The sequence below is a fragment of the Coenobita brevimanus genome, chromosome 20 (genome assembly GCF_032717465.1).
Source record: "Coenobita brevimanus isolate Jiangsu-jjx chromosome 20, ASM3271746v2, whole genome shotgun sequence".
Lineage (NCBI taxonomy): Eukaryota > Metazoa > Arthropoda > Malacostraca > Decapoda > Coenobitidae > Coenobita > Coenobita brevimanus.
The window spans coordinates 8,214,542-8,234,612 of NC_136973.1; the positions used below are offsets into that span (position 1 = coordinate 8,214,542).

The 20,071-nt window shown below is 42.3% G+C and overlaps 1 protein-coding gene across 1 annotated transcript in view; it reads right to left on the reverse strand.

Moving 5' to 3' along the window:
* Positions 1-20,071, reverse strand: part of LOC145391972 (mitogen-activated protein kinase kinase kinase 4-like) — a 503,013-nt gene that overhangs the window by 173,221 nt on the left and 309,721 nt on the right. Inside the window, exons 21-23 of the mRNA XM_080266482.1 lie at positions 12,438-12,496; positions 2,115-2,123; positions 770-937 (exon numbers count right to left, since the gene is read on the reverse strand). Of these exons, the coding sequence (XP_080122608.1) occupies positions 770-937; positions 2,115-2,123; positions 12,438-12,496 (236 nt within the window). The remainder of the gene's footprint in view (positions 1-769; positions 938-2,114; positions 2,124-12,437; positions 12,497-20,071) is intronic.

Genomic DNA, 20,071 nt, shown 5'->3' on the forward strand with positions numbered 1-20,071 from the left:
CAACTGATGCATATTCACTGACAAAACAACTTAACAAGAAATACCTCAGAAAAACTAGAAAGCTGAACTTTTTGTGAATGTGTTAACACGGGCACTTTCTATAAACTATGTTTAAGAAGTGTTATATGCTGTAAGGCAGTGAGATTTGGTCTGAGAGCCATGAGGATATTTGCAAACTAGAAGGGACATATACGAGAATACTGAGATGAATCAGCAGAGGAATTAAGAGGAAGTAGACTGTAGCCATGCATCCATTCATCCATCATCCAATTCTACGTTGCCCCATGAGAAGCATTGAAGCCCGGGGCTAGGCAATTTGGTCCTGACATTTAAGATGAGAGTGACCAGCCTCACTCATCCCTGAGTGGCATTACTTGAGCAATAGCCCCAACCACCCCTTGGATATAAACCTTCACTGGCTCAATCCGATTGGAGTGCTGTAATTACCCACTAAACTACCAGGTGCCATAATTTGGTTATATGGTTACCACCCAGCATAGTAAATGGTTTCCTGGTGTACAGGAAACCATTAGGCTTGTCACTCAGTGTAGAGTCACCCATAGGCAGAAGGAAGAGGAAAGAATGAAAGAAAGAAAGACAAAAGAGGGAGTGTAAAGTCACCCGTAGGCTTGTCACTCAGTGTAGAGTCACCCATAGGCAGAAGGATGAGGAAAGAATGAAGTAAAGAAAGACAGAAGAGGAAGGAAGGAATGGAGAGTGGAGAGAAAAGGGCAAAGTGTAATAAATACAAGGTATGTGCCGTACTCACCAATCTTGAATCCCCTTTGCCACGAGAAGTTAACACTGCGAGGTTTGAAGTGTATTTTGTCTCGGTGTACACTTGACACTTTCCCGATCACTTTGTCTTCTCGTAAACTCTTATCTATTTCTGCATCCATGGCGGCAATCTTCCTTCGTACTCTCTCAATTGGCTTTTCTGGATGGTAAAAGCAAAACAAATAGTGTTGACTTCATGCTGCTGTGAATTCCTCCTAAGGACGAGTTATACCCTCACATGGAAACCCTGTTCACTGAAAAGATACAACAGTTTGGGTCCAGCTTGGGCCCTCTTTTGCATCATCCCCACAAACACAATTTCTATATGTGGGAATAACTCTTTCAAAGCAAACTATTGTTCCTGACACTTAATACTTACATAAGTGACACAATAGTTATGCAAGTTACCTAAAGTAAACTTTAGGTATCCTTAAACCCTTTAGCAGTACTGTATAGGTACAAAGATTAGCATACTATAAATTTTAAAAAAGCAGGTTTCCATGCCTGTTTTTGTCAAAGAAGAAGGTCTGCATCATTCACATGAACACCTTAAATACAATGGTCTTTTTTAGTTTATTACTGCTACCTCCTGACATATTCATTCAACTTAGGAATGGATTATCTTACGAAAAGGGTTGATAAATACTATATCAAACACTTCAAAAATATTTTGCAATGCTGAACTAAAGTTTCTGGAGAGAAAAAAAAAATGGATTGAAAGATTCAAGTTCCAGGCACTGATGTTTCAGCTCACAATCTTACTCCATTACCGGTACTGTATTTACTTGGTTCCCAGAAGGGCTTTCCCTAATGTGTTCAGTCTGAACAGAGTTCCACCCAGTATGACCACACACTATCTCCACATGTCCAAAACACATCAGCATATCCATGTAAATCACCTTAGTAAAGCTCAATGCCCATCCCTAAGTGCCCTCCTAACTTCTTCAGTTTAATGATGACTTCTTCATTCAGACAATTTCCTTCAACTTTAGAATTTTCCAAGGAGAAGGAAGAGATATACCTTAATTAGTCCCTCTACTATCAGCATGCTCTTCTAAACTCATTAAGTCATCTGGAGGTAGCAAATATAAAACAAAACTTGAAAGATTAAAATTTACAAATGTTGCCCTGTCCTTCAACCTGCAGTTCATTACACATCCACCTCACCATCTTTCATCTTTATCTCTTTAAATATTTATGGCCAGATGCCTTAATCCCACAAAGAGTGAATACAAACAAACTGTCTCCAAATCACCTTGTCCTCCACCACCAAGCTTCTCTGCCTCCTACTCACACCACTCTCATACACACCTCTCCATCCCATCTATCCACCTCACCCTTGGTCTCTCCTTCCCCTTCCCCTCACTCACTTACATTCTCCCAGTCAATCTTTCATTCTTTGTTCTCTCCATATGACCAAACCATCTCAATAAATTACAACAGTCCCAAATTTCCTCCTTTAGTGATCTATCATTCCATGTAACTCCATTTGTTCCTCTCAATTAACTCATTTTCACTCCCCCTCACTCTAGACTTGGAGCCCCCCAACAAAGTCAAAGCTTTTATTACTACTCTCAATTTACATGCAACATTCCTTTCCTGTTTTATCATTTCTCACACTTCATCCTCTGAATCTGCATCCTTGCTCATCAAACTGCCTAAATACTGAAAGGCACTCATGTTAAACACTAAAAGACACTCATGTTCCGCATTCCTGACCATTTAGCCCTCTGCACTCTGTGACTTCATTCCTCTCCATGATCATAGCTTTCCTCTTTGCTAAAGTCATTGAAGGAGGGAGTATTACCAGAGTCTCACATCAACAAAATCGTATCCTGTACTACTAACTCTCCAAGCCCAAGGATTTTCTTTTTAAGAAATCATATTCTTGCCATCTCTGATGATTGTATTCTGCATGGGATAATTTTTTTTTTTTTAAATACTGGTTAAATACAGCAGTCATAAACCCTTTCAGTAGGAGAGGCCTTCCCCAGCTTGCATAAAACTGCTTTATTGCAGTAGGAATAAACTTCCTGCAAAATTAGTAATGAGTTTGAAGCTTTGCTAGACTACAAAAGATGACATTCATGATGACCTCTTACTCATGTAATCTAGCAAAGAACTGAACTCCCACCTTTACAAGAGATGTTACGAGGTCTTTACTCAGTGTAAAACCTGGACTATGACTTTTCTCCAGCCAAGGAGTGAGTAGAGGGTGAACGATGCTATGGGTCAAAACAATACACAGAATGAAAATCTACCAAATAAATAATAAAAAAATGAATAATAAACAAATAATAATAATAATATTACAGTAAAACCTCAATATAATGGACTTCAATTGACCGGAATTTGCTTTTATCGGACTCGAGGAGCTACCGGATTAAAGTCCTATATATCAGAAAAAGTCCAATAAAGCCAGAAGCAGTCTGGACTGCCTGGCCACCTCAGCTATGTTCACCACAATAAGGTAAATAAAAGACATGTTTATGAGTGTACAGTACAGTATTATTATATATATTATACCACTTGATTATTGTAGTGAAGTTATAAAACAGTACAGTACCGCAGTGGTAGTTAGAAAACCGTTCATGTGATTTGGACTAATGTCTGACATATCGTAAAAAGTCCGAGTCAGCAAGGAGAAGTCCGGATGTTGCCTTTATTGGAATTTCGCATTTTTCAGAATAACATGGGCCCCAATTAGTCCATTATAATGAGGTCTTACTGTAATAAAAATAATAAGAGATACATCCGAAGTCCTAGTGAGTGATGAAAAAGGTAGTTTAGGAGTGGCAGAGGATGTGTGGATCAAATATTTGCATTGAGACAGACAGTGGTGCTTATGGCATTTATGGATCTGGAAAAAGCATACAACAAGGCAGACAGAAAAGAGTTGTGGAAGGCTTTGCGCATGTACGATGTAGATGGTAAGCTGCTAGGTACTGTCAAGATTTTTTATGATGGTAGTGAGCCATGTGTAAGGGCTAATGGGCATCTAAGTGAATGGTTCACAACCAATGAGGGCATGCGACAAGGTTGTGTGATGTTCCCATGGTTGTTCAATATACAGTAATCCCTCTACTATCCGATGTAATAGAGCCAAAGGCATGTTTGGAAAGTGGTCCCGTCCGGAAAGTGGCCCCTAGCTCCTGGACTAGTACTTAAGGACCCTAACCCAGCCTAACTCTGAATGCCACCTAAATAACTCCCTACTGGACACCATAGCACCTATTTAAACCTATTTAAGACCCTGTTCACACCAACAATGGACATAAAGCATGAAATAAATGAAAAGGAACCAAAGAATGAGGAACTAGAAGTGACTGTACCTCAGCCATGGTACTTACAGCATGTTTGTGGCCACCTTTTCTAAGGTTTTGGCAGTGGTGAAAATGCTCTCGAAGCATGTACGGTAATCCAGTGTTGTGCGACACTTAGTTCTTTGCACTGTGAGTTATAATTGTTTAACACTGCACATTGTTCTTAACTGCACCACGCCAGTTTCAACCACCAATTTGCACTCCACAGGTAATCCTTTGCACTCTAAATTCTAATTTCTTCTTACCGCATCTAACGCGGTAAAGAGGGGGAGAGAGAGAGAGAGGGAGAGACAGACGGAGAGAGGGAGAGTGTAGGAGAGAGGAGAGAGAGGCACAAGGATGCTGACACAGTGTTTATATGTATGTACAGTCACGTAAGCATATCCATCAGCCTAGCGGTAATGAACACCAGGCCTTAGAATAAACACTATGGGCGAGTGTGGGGGCAGTGTGTGGGTAGTCAGGGACGAGTGAGGGGCGAGATGATGTCGATCCCTGGATTTACTAGATGAAGACTCCAAAGGGATGGAGTTTAAGCGATGTGCCACTCCACGACCATCCTGTGAAAGTGTTATCGCTGTGAGAATATTACACCCATGAGGGAACTGGTGTATACTTCACCCCCTACCCACACACTGGTACTGTAAGACGAAAATTGGACCCACCACAAGTGAGTTGCCATTGCTTACTTTAAGAATGCCTATTAATCTGCATATGGTTGATGTCATGATATAACCCAGTTATAAATGTAGAAAAAGTAAGGACGAGAATGAAAGCGATATACATATACAAAGTAAACGCTGGTAAATTGTAATTATGTGTGTGACCAAGTGTTGTAACAATTGCGAGTGATACCATTATAGCTTACTGAGAGAATAAAATTGCACTTCCAGGTATGACCGAATAAATAGTTGAGTCCAGCTGGGCGGGTTTCGTTACCCCGTTTCCCCCTCCAAGAGTGCAGGTGATTACATTTCTTAACACTGCACATCACTGTAAATTCCAGTGTGGTCTACTGGTGAGGTATTGCAGTTTATTCACTGTTTATTCACAAAAAATGAGCACGTGTGGCTTCCATTGTGATAAGCATCTACTCGTGATCGAAGTTAGGCAGTAACTGTTGGAATGGTGACAGGGAAACAGAGTTGCCAGATCGCAATAGCCACATTACCAAACTCCTCAATTTTCATTACCAAATTTAACTCTTCATCACCAAATTTGTAAAGCTAGCAATTATTCTTCACTAATTATACATACAAGTGGAAATACATGTAATCACTCTCCTTATAATTAACAGCATGTTGATTATTTTCACGCTATGTTGGCTAGCAGATTAATCAGAGAGAGCACACAATCCACCATCTCCATCCTGTGTATCCTCATACGTGTGAAAAATCCGTTTGGTAATCCATTATTCTGATTCATTACCAAAGGAATTTTTCATTACCAAATTGGCCCACATTTGGTTATGAAAAATACCAAATGACAACTCTGACAGAGGAGGGGGGAGGGGGGAGGAAGGAAGGAAGGGGTGAAGGGTCCGTGGTGTAACAGATGTTTGATGCCGCGCAGCAATTTCAAATTACGGGTGGGAAAAAATTCGGATTTTGGGGGGATTTTTTTTCTTTTTTTGGCCATTTTTGGGTTCTGAAGGTCCAGGCCCACAAAGTCCGGTAAGTGGGTGTCCAGAAAGTACAGGGATTACTGTATATATATGGATGGGATGATGAATGGAGTAAAAACACGAGTAATGGAGTGATGGATGGCGTTGGTAATGAATGGTAATGGATTGAATATTTCAAATTTGGTGTATGCTGATGATGCAGTGCTCCTTGCAAATACCGGACAAGAGCTTGACAGACTAGTGCAGAGATTTGCTGATGTCTATGAGCGTCATGCCTTGAGTGCAAATGCAGAAGAGAGTAAAGTGATGGTAATCAAGAGACAAGGTGACTCCCAGTGTGATGTTACAGTGAATGGAGAGAGACTGGAATTGGTGAGAGAGTTCAAATACCTGGGTACAGTGATACAACAGAAAAGAAAATGTGCAAAAGAAGTGGAAAGTAGAGTGACACAAGGAAAGAAAGTGGCTGGGGCTATGAAGGCCTTGATAAGAAAGTGAAGCTGGAGTGCTGCAGTTGTGCGAGGCTTACGTGAAGAACTGTTAGTGCCAACTTTTAACATATGGATGTGAGACTATGGTGTGGCATGAAAATGAAAATTCAAGAGTAAGAGCAGTGGAGATGGAACTGCTGAGGAATGTATGTGGAGTACAGAGAGTGGATAGGATACGAAATAATGTCTATCTATCTATCTACTGCCAGATGCCTTAATCCCATACGAGGTGGCCACACACAAATTGCCTCCACGTCCCCCTGTCCCTCACCATTTCACCGTCCTGCTCCCAATTCACACCCCCCTCTCTCATATACCTCTCCACTCCATCCCTCCATCTCATCCTTAGGCACCCCCTCCCTCTTCCCCCCTCCACCTCACTCACATACACTCTCCTCATCAGTCTCTCACTCTCCATCCTCTTCACATGGCCAAACCACCTCAATGTGTATCTCCTAGTGCTTCCTATCACATCCACATCCACACCACAATGCTCCTTCACATCCTCATTTGTCAGTCTCTCTCTCACAAGCTCCTCTCAAATAACTAATTTCCCCCTGCTCTCACTCGATGTGTGTCCTTCCAACAACGTCCAAGCTTCACTTCCATATGTTAGAGCTGGTATCACAATACTGTCATGTAGTAACTTTTTCACTTCCATGCTCACTTCCCAGTTTCTTATCACTGCTTTCAAGGAACCAGCAACCTTTCTTCCTCATTGTATCCTTTCATGCATTTCACTCTCAAAACTTCCATCCTTACTAATCACACTACCCAAGTACTTAAACATACTCATATTTACCATTTCCTCATCATCCACCTCACTGTACTTTCACTGACTTCACCTCTCTCAAAGACCATAACTTTATTCTTCCCTACATTCACCTTTAGATTCCGTTTCTTACACACTCTCTCAAACTCATCCACCAAGCCTTGTAGCTCCCCTTTGTCTTCACTTAACAACACATTATCATCTGCAAAAAACAGAACAGGGAGTTTCCAAACACTGCCCTCTCTCATTAGGGCCACTCCAACATCCACTGCCCTACCTTGTATCTCTATTATAAACCGATCCATATACAGATTGAACAACCATGGAGACACGATACATCCCTGTTTCAATACAACCATCAAATAGAAAAACTCACTCAGTTCACTATCCACACACACTGCAGCCTTAGCACCATCATACATACTCTTCACAGCATTCAGTAACTTCCCATCTACTCCATATATTCTTAATACTTTCCACAATCCTTGTCTATCCACCCTGTCATATGCTTTCTCCAAAGCCATGAAGGCCGCATACAACTTCTTTCCCTTCTCTAGAAACTTTTCCACTAAAGATCTAAAATGAATATCTGATCTACACAACCTCTTTCCTTCCGAAAGCCTTCCTCTTCTTCTCCAACTAATTCCTCTGTTATTTCCCTAACTCTGTCAATAAGTATCCTACCTTATACTTTTCCTATTACACTACGAAGACAAATGTCCCTATGATTACCACACACTCCTTTTTCCCCCTTTCCCTTTGTACAAGGGAATAATTATACCTGACTTCCAACCCTCTGGGACTCTACCTTCCTCCCAGGCCAATCTGCACACCTTTCACATCCATTCTACTACTATCTCTCCCCCATGCTTCAGCATTTCATCACACACTCCATCAATTCCTGGGGCTTTCCCCATTTTGACTTTCTTCATTGCTTCCACAACTTCCATCCTACTGATTTCTTCCTGTCTTCTCACCTCCTTCCTTCTCCCAGGCATTCCCCAGCCACTTATACTCACATTACTTCCATCCTCTATGTTCAACAATTCCTTAAAGTGTTCTCTCCATCTGCTCACTTTTTCTCCCTTCTCTATTAATAATCTACCATTTTTATCTTTCACTCCCCTACTAACTTCACTGCCACCCTGTCTAACTCTATCTCTTTCCAGAACATTTTCTTACATTCCCTCCACTTGACACTCAAATTCCTTCCAAATTTCTCATTCACTCTCTTCTTAATGTCTTACAAATCTTTTCACCTCTTGTTTCCTTTCTACATATAACTCTCTCTTCCGTCTCTCAACATCTTCTATGCCCCTATTTCTCATCCATTCATTATATGCTTTCTTCTTTTGTGCCACAGCCTGTCTCACCTCTTCATTCCACCAAGCTGTTCCTTGCACCCCCTTTCATCTTCTCTTTACCCCACACACCACCTCACATGCTGCACGTATTTCTTCTGTGAATATCTTGCACACACCTTCCACATCCCCCATTCGCTCCAATTCATGTTTCTCAAATGTTCCTCCACTTCTCTCTTACATCCTGACTTTTTCTCATCCTCTTGTAACCTTTCCACTCTCCTTGCATTTTTTTTTTTTTTTTTTTTTTTTTTTTATGCAAGGAAGAAGGAACCAAAGGCCATGAGCCCGCAGTAACAGTTCCTTCCAAGAGAAAAACAAAATACAATAGAGAGCCAAAATCAAGATCCGATCATTTTGAGATGCCTGGACACACTGCGTTTGAAAGACTGGAGATCATAGGCAGCAGGAAATACAGACAGAGGGAGACAGTTCCAGAGCTGACCTGTTGCATAAATGAAAGACTGGGAGTAACGGTTAACTCTTGCATTAGAGAGTTGGACAGAAAAGGGATGAGAGTTTGCTGCCAGACGGGCGCTACGTGCCCGTCGTAGAGGTGGAGGAATGCACGCAGACAGTTCAGAGGAGCAGTGACCATTAAAGTAGCGATAGAAAAGAGATAAAGATGCAACAGTGCAGCGAAGAGACAGAGGTTGAAGGGAGTCAGTAAGAGGAGGAGAGTTAATGAGACGAAAAGCCTTTGACTCCACCCTATTGAGAAGAGCTGTATGTGGGGAGCCTCCCCACACATGAGAGTTGTACTCCACACAAGGGCAGATAAAACCCCTGTATAGAGTCAACAATTGTGCAGGGGTAAAGAAAGAGCGGAGTCGGCTTAGCACACCCAATCTCTTGGAAGCAGATTTTACAAGAGATGTAATATGATCTTTCCAAGATAAGTCCCGAGTAAATAAAACCCCAAGCATGTTCAAGGATGATGCAGGATTAAGCTGAATATTATTAAACATTAGTGGGTATACCTGTGGAAGATTTTGTCGGGTTGATAGGTGTAAGAACTGAGTCTTGGATGCATTAAAGACGACCATATTATTTTTACCCCAGTCAGAGATACGAGCCAAGTCAGACATTAGGTGTGCCATAGCCTCATCCCTTGTTTGTTGAAGTAACTGTTGAGATGGGCGTTGCGGGAACCGAATGGAAAGGTGAAGGGTGGAGTCATCAGCGTATGAGTGGATAGGGTTAGATGTACAGCTTAGAAGGTCATTGATGAATAAAAGGAAGAGAGTTGGTGATAGGACAGAGCCCTGAGGAACACCACTGTTGATAGATCTAGGAGAAGAACGATGGCCGTCTACAACAGGGGCTATAGAACGACCAGAAAGGAAGCTAGCGATGAAGGCAAAGATAGAAGGATAGAAACCGTAGGAGGGCAGTTTGGAAATTAAAGATTTATGCCAGACTCGATCGAAAGTCTTTGAGATGTCAAGTGCAATGGCAAAGCTTTCGCCAAAGTCCCGAAAGGAGGATGACCAGGAGTCTGAAAGGTAGGTGAGAAGATCGCCAGTGGAGCGTCCCTGACGGAACCCATACTGACGATCAGAAAGAAGGTTGTGATAGGAAAGATGCCTTAAAATTTTTCTATTAAGAATTGACTCGAAAACTTTTGAAATACAGGACGTTAAAGCAATTGGACGATAGTTGGAGGGTTGGGAGTGGTCACCCTTCTTTGGGACTGGCTGAATGAGAGCAAACTTCCAGCAAGAAGGAAAGGTACAAGTTGACAGGCAAAGGCGAAAGAGTTTGCCTAGGCAGGGTGTAAGCACAGAAGCACAGTTCTTGAGAACAACAGGAGGGATCCCATCAGGCCCATATGCCTTGTTAGTAATGAGGCCAGTGATGGCAGAAAATACATCCAATGAAGAAATTTTAATGTCAGCCATGAGGAAGTCAGAGGGGGGAAGCGATGGAGGAACAGCACTGGAATCGTCTAAGGTGGAATTGGAGGAGAAAGTCTGTGCGAAGAGATCTGCTTTATCAGTAGAAGAAATAGCTACAGAACCATCAGAGTAGAAAAGAGGAGGGAAGGATGATGAGGTAAAGTTGTTAGAAAGATTTTTGGCAAGGTGCCAGAAGGAGCGGGAAGAATTCGAGTTGGAGAGTTGAGAGCATTTAGTATGGATGAAATTATTTTTAGTAGAGCGAAGAACAGACTTAGCACGATTCCGGGCAGAAACGTAAAGATGATGTGATTCAGGGGTGGGTTGGCTCCGGTACCTTTTGTAGGCCTTCTCCTTGTTGCGGACAGCATTAGAACAAGCGTGATTAAACCAATGCTTTCTTGCGTTAGTCAAAGGATATGAGAAAGGAATGTATGCTTCCATGCCCGAGAGAATAACCTCCGTAATGAGCAAGGCACATTCAGATGGCTCACGGCCATGGAAGCAATAATCATTCCATGGAAAATCAAAGAAGTACTGCCTAAGGGCCTCCCAGTCCGCGGCTCCAAAATGCCACAGACAACGTTTCCCTGGAGGGTCCACAGGCCGTACCGGAGTGATAGGACAGGTTAAGGTAATAAGGTTGTGATCGGAGGAGCCCAACGGAGAGAAAAGATTAACAGAGTAAGCAGAAGGATTAGTTGTGAGGAAGAGGTCAGGTATGTTGGAGCTCTCTCCAAGGCGGTCAGGGATACGGGTAGGGTGCTGTACAAGCTGCTCTAGGTCATTAAGGATAGAAAAGATGTAGGCTTGTTCACCAGGTGGATCCGTGAAAGGAGAGGAGAGCCAAAGGTGGTGGTGAACATTGAAATCTCCAAGAATGGAGATTTCAGAGAAAGGAGAAATGGACAGAATGTGTTCCATCGTAGAAGTAAGATAGTCGAAGAATTTTTGATAGTCAGTAGAATTAGGGGATAAGTAAACAGCACAGACATATTTAGTCAGAGAATGACAGGAAAGCCGAAGCCAGAGTGTGGAGAATTCAGAAGAATCAAGTTCAGGAACACGAGAGCAAGATAAGTCGTTGCGTATGTATACACAACAGCCACCTTTGGCTTTGAAATGAGTATAGAGAAAGTAGGAGGATACAGAAAAGGGTTTGCTGTCAGTTGCCTCAGACAGCTGAGTCTCCATTAGAAAAAGAAGGTGAGGTTTAGAGGAGGAAAGGTGGTGCTCAACAGAGCGAAAGTTAGAGGAAAGGCCGCGAATGTTGCAGAAATGAAGAAGAAGAGAGTCAGACTGCTTTCTTCCGTCCTTCCCTTCTTCTATTTCTCCATTTACTTGATTCGTGAAGGATGCAAAGTGAGGAAGTCTGTGGACACCAGAATCAAAGAGAGAGTACTGAGATGGTATGGTCTTGTGGAGAGAATGGATAAGAACAGAGTGGTGAAAAAGGTATATCTGAGTGAATTTGATGGAGGGAGGAGGCGAGGTAGGCCAAGGAGAAAGTCGAGGGATATGGTGGATGAGTGTGTGAGGAAGAGAGATATGGAAGTCGGTAAGGGTAGGGGACTGACAAAAGATTGATCTTGCTCTATGAATGTTGTGAGAAGAAGTGCATGATCAGGGATTTGGCACCCCTTTTTAATGTGACAGTGTTTGGATTGACTCTCAGATGTGTTTCTGTGAAGCTACAGAATGTGGCGAAAGTTTTTGGCGTACCAGATAAAGCCAAGATTCCAGGGGCTTGAATGACGAGCGAATGGAAGCGTGGCCTATTACAGTGGACAATCGTGGGCTATCTGGACGATGCTACTCCTCACCCTGCCCTAGGGTGGGAAAGGAGGTCTGGATGATGATGATGATGATGATGATGATTCTAATAAGAGTAATAAAAATAATAATAATAATAATAATAATAATAATAATAATAATAATAATAATGAAAAGGAGAGTACACAGGAAAACTGAACATAAGCTAATCATCCTCATCATCACATTCTCATCGAAGGATGGTGTGGAGTAGGGTACAGAGGGCAGGAGAAGGAACTGACGGGGGGAGAACTATCACCAGCATGACCAACTGAATGGGCCACACTTTCATTCACTCACCATTAACAATCCCTTGGAATCCTGACTCCAAACCTTACATAAAATGCATGAAACATATTCCCAATCAAGTACTAACCACTGCAGTCCGGTGTATCTCCTTTTTCTATGCTGCACTGATTCTTCCGCATGATATGTCTCCTGCAAAATAATGTAAAAATACTGTTACAGATACATGCTGAGGATGTCTACTGTATTTAGTATCACTCTTCATACTGCCAGACAATTTTGTTCAGCTCAGAGGAGACTAGGGGATTCTTTCAATTGAAGTGTGTTAGATATAGATATGTATCAATAACTCCTTCAGTATTATGATGCTCTTCTAAGCTCAGTAAAACTGTATGCTAGCAGAAAGAATAGAAAAAAAATTATGCCCTTAGACTGAACTGGTTATGCACTAACATAACAAAATCCCATACTTTCACTCAATTACTTGAATACTAAATACGACAGAAGCTAATAGTAATACAATAGTAATAATAATAATAATAATAATAATAATCTATCTATCTATCAATCTATAGCCCGACGCCCTAATCCCGCAAAGGGTGGCCGCAGACAAAACGCCTCCAAGTCGCTCTGTCACCCACCATTTGACTACCCTCCCCCCTTCCTCATATACCTCTCAACTCCATCCCTCCACCTCATCCTCGGTCTACCCCTCCCTCTCCCTCCCTCCACCTCACCTACATACACCCTCTTAGTCAGTCTTTCATTCTCCATTCTCTCCACATGTCCAAACCACCTCAGTGTATTTCTCCTAATCTTCTCAACCACATCCACATCCACCCCACAACGATCCTTCACTTCTTCATTCGTCAACCTGTCCCTCCATGTCACTCCACATGCTCCTCTCAAGTAACTCATTTCCACTGCTCTCACTCTTGACCTGTTCCCCTCATGCAAGGTCCACGACTCGCTTCCATACGTCAGAGTAGGGATCACAATACTATCATGCAGTGACTTCTTAACTTCCATACTCGCCTCCCTATTTCTCATCACCGCTTTCAGTGTACCAACAACCTTCCTTCCCTACTGTACCCTTTCACGCACTTCATCCCCCAACGTTCCATCCTTACTCATCACACTACCCAAGTACTTGAATAATAATAATAATAATAAAAATACTAATAAAGATAAAATAATTCTTTCCCTTATTCTTTCCTCTTCTTTCTGCCTATGGGTGACTCTACACTGAGTGACAAACCAAATGGTTTCCTGTACTCCAGGAAACCATTTACTATGCTGGGTGGTAACCATATAACCAAATTATGGCACCTGGAGGTTCAGTGAGTAATTAAGATGCTCCAATCAGACTGAGCCTGAGTAGGTTTTTATTAAAAAAAAAAAAAAAAAAAAAAAAAAAAAAAAATCGGCACCTTTACAATGACAAGAGGTACGACATCACTCATACAAAATACAAACCATCTGTAACAGCAGCAGCAACTAAACCCTGTAACAATCCATCACACCTCTCTCAGGATTGTAACTTCTAAAAAGGAGAAAGGCTTTGAGCTGCCCCTTATTGACTGATAACAATTCAACGGTCTCATGGATAATGGCAATCTATTACAGAACCTACAGGCCACACAAGAAAATAATTAATGAGAGAAAGATGACTGATGAACAGCTCCTGGCTTATCAAGATGCAAAAGATTGCTGTATCTTCATTTCGCAACATCACATCAGGGCATGCCCATGACAGTTTCACAATAACAATTCTGCAATATATTGTACACTACTTCATTCACCAAACATAAGAATCTTCAAAATCATAAGGCACTGTTTAAAATCTATTCTAGCTTTTACTGTAGGCACTCAATTTAATTAGAAATAATGTACAGGATTCTCAGAGGTATAGCAATGACATGCCTTGCTGCCCTATTTAATACAAGCTGAATCTTCAGTAATAGAAAGTTTGAATGATTAATCCATATTTACAAAATGAACACCCAGACAAGGCCAGTGTATGAATTAAAGTTATGAATTAAAGTCGTCTTGTGGAGTACAGGTATCTTACATGCAGATTATAGCTTATCTGATTAACGTGTTTCTTGAAATCTGATTTTGAGTTAAAATATACAACCAAATTCTACAAAAGAAATAACCGCACAAAGTTGTGACTCGCCAGTGTTATGAGTCAGGACATTATCAGCATCATCCCTCATTTTGTTTCCTCAAATAAGGATCTATATTCTGCCATCAATCAGCATGTCTCTTCTTTGCTCTCCAGATCTTAATATCAGACATTAGAGAGTCCATATTATTCTTTGCATCATTAATATCTGTTATCTTCACATAAGTATCAACTTCAACATTAGATTCAATTATGTTATTTAAGCACTTCACTCCAATGAAGATCTTCCACTTTATTCTTGCAGTTTCAGTATTTCATCAAGTTCACAGGAGGCCTGAACTGGAGGAGCTGGACATACCTTTCATCAACTTGCATACTAGAGATTAAAAACTGAATATAATTCTCTACAAATGGGATAAATGAAAAAAACAAAATGTCAACAGACTGAAGGTGTTACATACAAAAGTTTAACAGGTACCTGGTGTAATGGGCTGCCAAGCCAAAAGCAAAAATAAGCTGCTTGGTCAATGCATAGAGTGAAAACAATTATAAATCAAGCAAAAATTCTTCTAACATGTATGCTCTCACTAAGGTATATGGTGGGAAAAAAAAAAAAAAAAAAAAAAAACGACAAACCAGAATATGGGAAAACAATGGGTGGTGAAAGATACTCTGGGAATGTGCAATAACTGGAAACTATGAATGAATATAAAGGGGGGTTTCAAGAATACCCCCCCAGTATCCCTGCTTGTCGTACGAGGCGACTAAAAGGGTTGGTGGTGGGTTAGTGCCCCACCCCGTAAAAAGAACTAACTAAAAAAGCAAATAAAGCGCCTCGGACCCGGACGGACCATACGTTGACGACTAAGGAACGGACAAAGGACATTCTGAGAGTAGGAACATGGAATGTGAGAGGAGTGAATGATGAAGTGAAAGAGAGAGAGATTGTTCAGGTGCTTGAGGATGCAAAAGTGGATATATGTGGATTGACTGAAACTAAATGGAAAGGTGAAAGGGTGAGAGAATGGGAATATGGTGTAGGTATATGTGCGGGAGTCAGTGAGAATGAGAGGGCAAAAGAGGGAGTATGTCTGATGATAAGCAAGAAGTGGAAGGAGAATATAAGAGAGTATGGAACAGTGGGTGCAAGGATTGTATGGGTGAGGATGAAAGTAGGTATACAAGCGTGGGCGACTGTATGTGTGTATGCTCCAACAGAGGATCGAGTGGCAAGAGTGAAAGATGAGTTTTGGGCGAGAGTAGAAGCATGTATGGACAAGTTTGAGAGGAGCGAGAGAGTGCTGTTGATTGGAGACATGAATGGCAAAGTTGGGAATGTACGAGTGGACGGAGTGGTTGGTCAGTGGGGTGTGCCAGCTGAAGTAGATGGGAATGGTAGTGCTTTGGTGGACATCTGTGCTGGTAAGGGGTTGGCAATAGCCAACACCTACTTTCGTCATAAGATGATCCACCGGTATACATGGAGAGTAATGAGGAGGATGGATGGTGAACTTGTTGAACGAAAGGCAATGATAGACTACGTGTGTGTGTATGAGCGAATGAGAAGACAAGTGTTGGATGCAAGAGTGTGGAGAGGGTGGGGGAATGGAGTCTCGGACCATCACTTAGTGATGGCCAAGGTAGAGCTGCAAAGAAAGTGGTTGAGGAGACGAAGGGGAAGACAGGAGGAAGCAGCTCCTGTGAGAAGAGTGGAGAAACTGCAAGATAGTGAGAAAATGACAGAGTATAAGAGCATAGTGGAAGAAAGATTGGGAAGGTATGAGCTAGAGCAGATGGAAGGGGTGGAAGACGTATGTAAGATATTCACGGAAGAGATAGGCGCAGCGTGTGAGGCGGTTTGTGGAGTGAGGAGGAGATGCAAGGGTGTGCAAGGGACAGCATGGTGGAATGATGAGGTGAAACGAGCTGTGGAACAAAAGAAGAAGGCATATGGTGAATGGTTGGCGAGTAGAGGTAGGAGAGAAGATGAGAGAGAGAAGAGAGAGGTATATGTGAGCAGGAGAAGGGAGGTTAAGAGACTGGTGAAGGAGAGTAAGAAGAAAGTGGATGAAGAGTTTGGAAGGAATCTGAGTGTGAAATGGAGGGAGAGTAAGAAATTGTTTTGGAAGGAGGTAAAGAAAGTAAGGCAGTGTGAAAGGGGAAATAGTAGAGGAGTGAAAGACAGGAATAATAGATTGTTGGTGGAGAAGAGAGAGAAATTGAGGAGATGGAAGGAGCACTTTGAGGATTTGTTGAATGTAGAGAGTGAGAGCAGTGTGAGTATAAGTGGTTGGGGAATGGCTGGGAGAAGAAGAGATGAGAGGAGGGAGGAAGAGATCAGTAGGTCGGAAGTAGAGGAAGCGATGAAGAAGATTAAGCTGGGAAAGGCCCCAGGAATTGATGGAGTGTGTGGTGAAATGCTTAGGTATGGGGGTGAGATTGTTGTGGAGTGGATATGGAAGTTGTGTAGATTGGCTTGGGAAGAGGGAAGGGTTCCAGAGGACTGGAAATCAGGTATAATTGTTCCTCTGTACAAAGGAAAAGGGGAGAGAGAAGTATGTGGTAACCATAGGGGTATTTGCCTTCTTAGTGTGACTGGTAAAATATATGGTAGAATAGTCATTGATAGGGTTAGGCATATGACAGAGGAGCTAGTTGGAGAAGAACAAGGGGGATTTAGGAAGGGAAAAGGGTGTGTAGATCAGATATTTGTTCTAAGATGTTTAGTGGAGAAGTATCTAGAGAAGGGAAGGAAAGTGTATGCTGCCTTCATGGACTTGGAGAAAGCTTATGACAGAATAGATAGGCAAGGTATGTGGAAGGTATTAAGAATATATGGAGTGGAGGGGAAATTGTTCAGTGCTGTGAAGAGTATGTACGAAGGAGCTAGGGCTACGGTGCGAGTGGATGGTGAGCTGAGTGAGTTCTTTGATCTCAATGTGGGACTGAAACAGGGGTGTGTGATGTCTCCATGGCTGTTTAATATATATATGGATGGGGTTGTAAAGGAGATGCAAGGTAGGGCAGTGGATGTGGGGGTGGCCCTAATGAATGAGGGTGAGATTTGGAAGCTTCCGGTGTTGCTGTTTGCTGATGATACAGTATTGTTAAGTGAAGATGAATGGGAGTTGCAAGGTTTGGTGAATGAATTTGGGACAGTGTGTAGGAGGAGGAAGCTGAAAGTTAATGTAAACAAAAGTAAAGTTATGGTGTTTGAGAGGAATGAAGTCACAGAGTGTGCAGTGAGGTTGGATGGTGAGGATATGGAGAATGTGAGTGCATTCAAGTACTTGGGTAGTGTGATGAGTAAGGATGGAACTTTGGGGGATGAAGTACGTGAAAGGGTACAGCAGGGAAGAAAGGTTGTTGGTACACTGAAAGCCTTGATGAGAAATAGGGAGGTGAGTATGGAAGTTAAGAAGTCACTGCATGATGGTATTGTGATCCCTACCCTGACATATGGAAGCGAGGCGTGGACCTTGCAAGAGGGGAACAAGTCAAGAGTGAGAGCAGTGGAAATGAGTTACTTGAGAGGAGCATGTGGAGTGACGTGGAGGGACAGGTTGACGAATGAAGAAGTGAAGGAACGTTGTGGGGTAGATGTGGATGTGGTTGAAAAGATTAGGAGAAATACACTGAGGTGGTTTGGACATGTGGAGAGAATGGAGAATGAAAGACTGACTAAGAGGGTGTATGTAGGTGAGGTGGAGGGAGGGAGAGGGAGGGGTAGACCGAGGATGAGGTGGAGGGATGGAGTTGAGAGGTATATGAGGGAGGGCGGGGTGAGTTGGGGGGAGGGTAGTCAATTGGTGGGTGACAGAGTGACTTGGAGGCGTTTTGTCTGCGGCCACCCTTTGAGGGATTAGGGCGTCGGGCTATAGATAGATAGATAGATATGATAGGAGTGGTTCAGACAGAACAACATGAAGGTGCTGATTAAAAGAAAGAAACACACACACACACACACACACACACACACACACACACACACATTTACTCATACTTAGCCTCAAGGCGAGATTGGATAGATCCTGACCGCACCACACCGCACGAGGGTCAACTACACAATGCAATCAGCGACATCTGCAGCAGAGCTGGTTTACCCCTGCCACATCATAATGGTCCCATCCCCTTACCCGCACCTAACCTGATCAGCTGGTCAGACCAAATGCGGGAGAATCCCCTCAGGGCCGCATCACCACTTATTCATTGGCAATCTCTCTCCAATCATTCCTATCACATGCAGCCACTCTTCCTTGCTCAACAGACATCCCTCTCGCATCCAACCCTCTCTTCACACTGTCCATCCATCCTATTTGTGGTCTTCCTCTCAGCCTTGCAGCTCTCACATCCAATCCAGTCATCTTTTTCACCAATCGCACTTCATCCATTCTCTCCATATGCCCAAACCATTGCAACACCCTCCGCTCAACTGGTTCAGCCATCTTCCGCACAACTCCAGTTCTCCTTCGCACTTCATCACTTCTCACTCGATCCATATGCGTCACTCCACACATACTCCTTACTGTTCACCAAAGAACCCGATGTAATAGAATCATTAGAATATCTCTGTCCTTTGGGAAAAAGTGATCACATGGTCATTGAGTTCCAGATGTTAATAGGAAACGTCGAGCCAAGAGACGAGCTTCATAGACAGGGAAGATACAACTTTGGGAAAGCAAATTTTACAGGATTGAGAAACTTTTTTGAAAATGCGGATTGGAGAAAATTCAGAGAAACAAGAGAGATACAGAGGAAGTGGGATATCTTTCTAGACCTCTATAATTTGGGAGTGGAAAAATTTGTACCAAGAGTAAGAGGGAAAGAAAACAGGAAAAAGGAGTGGTTTAATAGAAGGTGTATGATAGCAAAAAAAGAGAGAGATAAGGCGTGGAACAATTGGAGAAACAGAGGTAACGACAGAACAAAGGAAGAATATAAAAGAACAAGAAATGAATACACAAGAATACGTAGAGAAGAAGAAAGAAATTTTGAAAAAGGTATAATTGACAAATGCAAGGATGAACCCAAACTGTTTTATAGATTTGTTAATGGCAAACTGAAACAAAAGGAAGGAATCATCAAGCTGAAAGTAGAAGGAGAGGTCTTTAAGGATGCGGCAATGCAAGCATAAATAATGAACAAACGTTTCCAGTCAGTTTTCACTAAGGAAAAGGAGCTTGTGGAAGGGGAGGGAGTGATTAGAAATGTTCCAGTGATGAAAGATATAAAAGTGGAGGTACAGGAAGTGTATAAATTACTGGAAACTCAAGATGTAAGGAAAGCCCCAGGACCTGATGGAATTTCTAATTGGGTACTGAAGGAATGCAGAGAACAACTGGCGGATAAAATTCACAGCTTAATTGTATGCTCACTGGAAGAGGGGAAAGTGCCAAAAGAATGGAAGAGGGCAAATGTGGTACCAATTTACAAGGGAGGAAACAGGGAAGAACCCCTGAATTATAGACCAGTGTCTCTAACCAACATGGTCGCAAAATTGTGTTAGAGAATCCTGAGAGACAGATGGATAAAATATCTGGAAGAGATGAATATTTTGGCTGAATGTCAGTTTGGATTCAGAAGTGGAAGGTCATGTGTTTCAAACTTGTTGAGCTTTTACTCAAGAGCGATTGATGTGG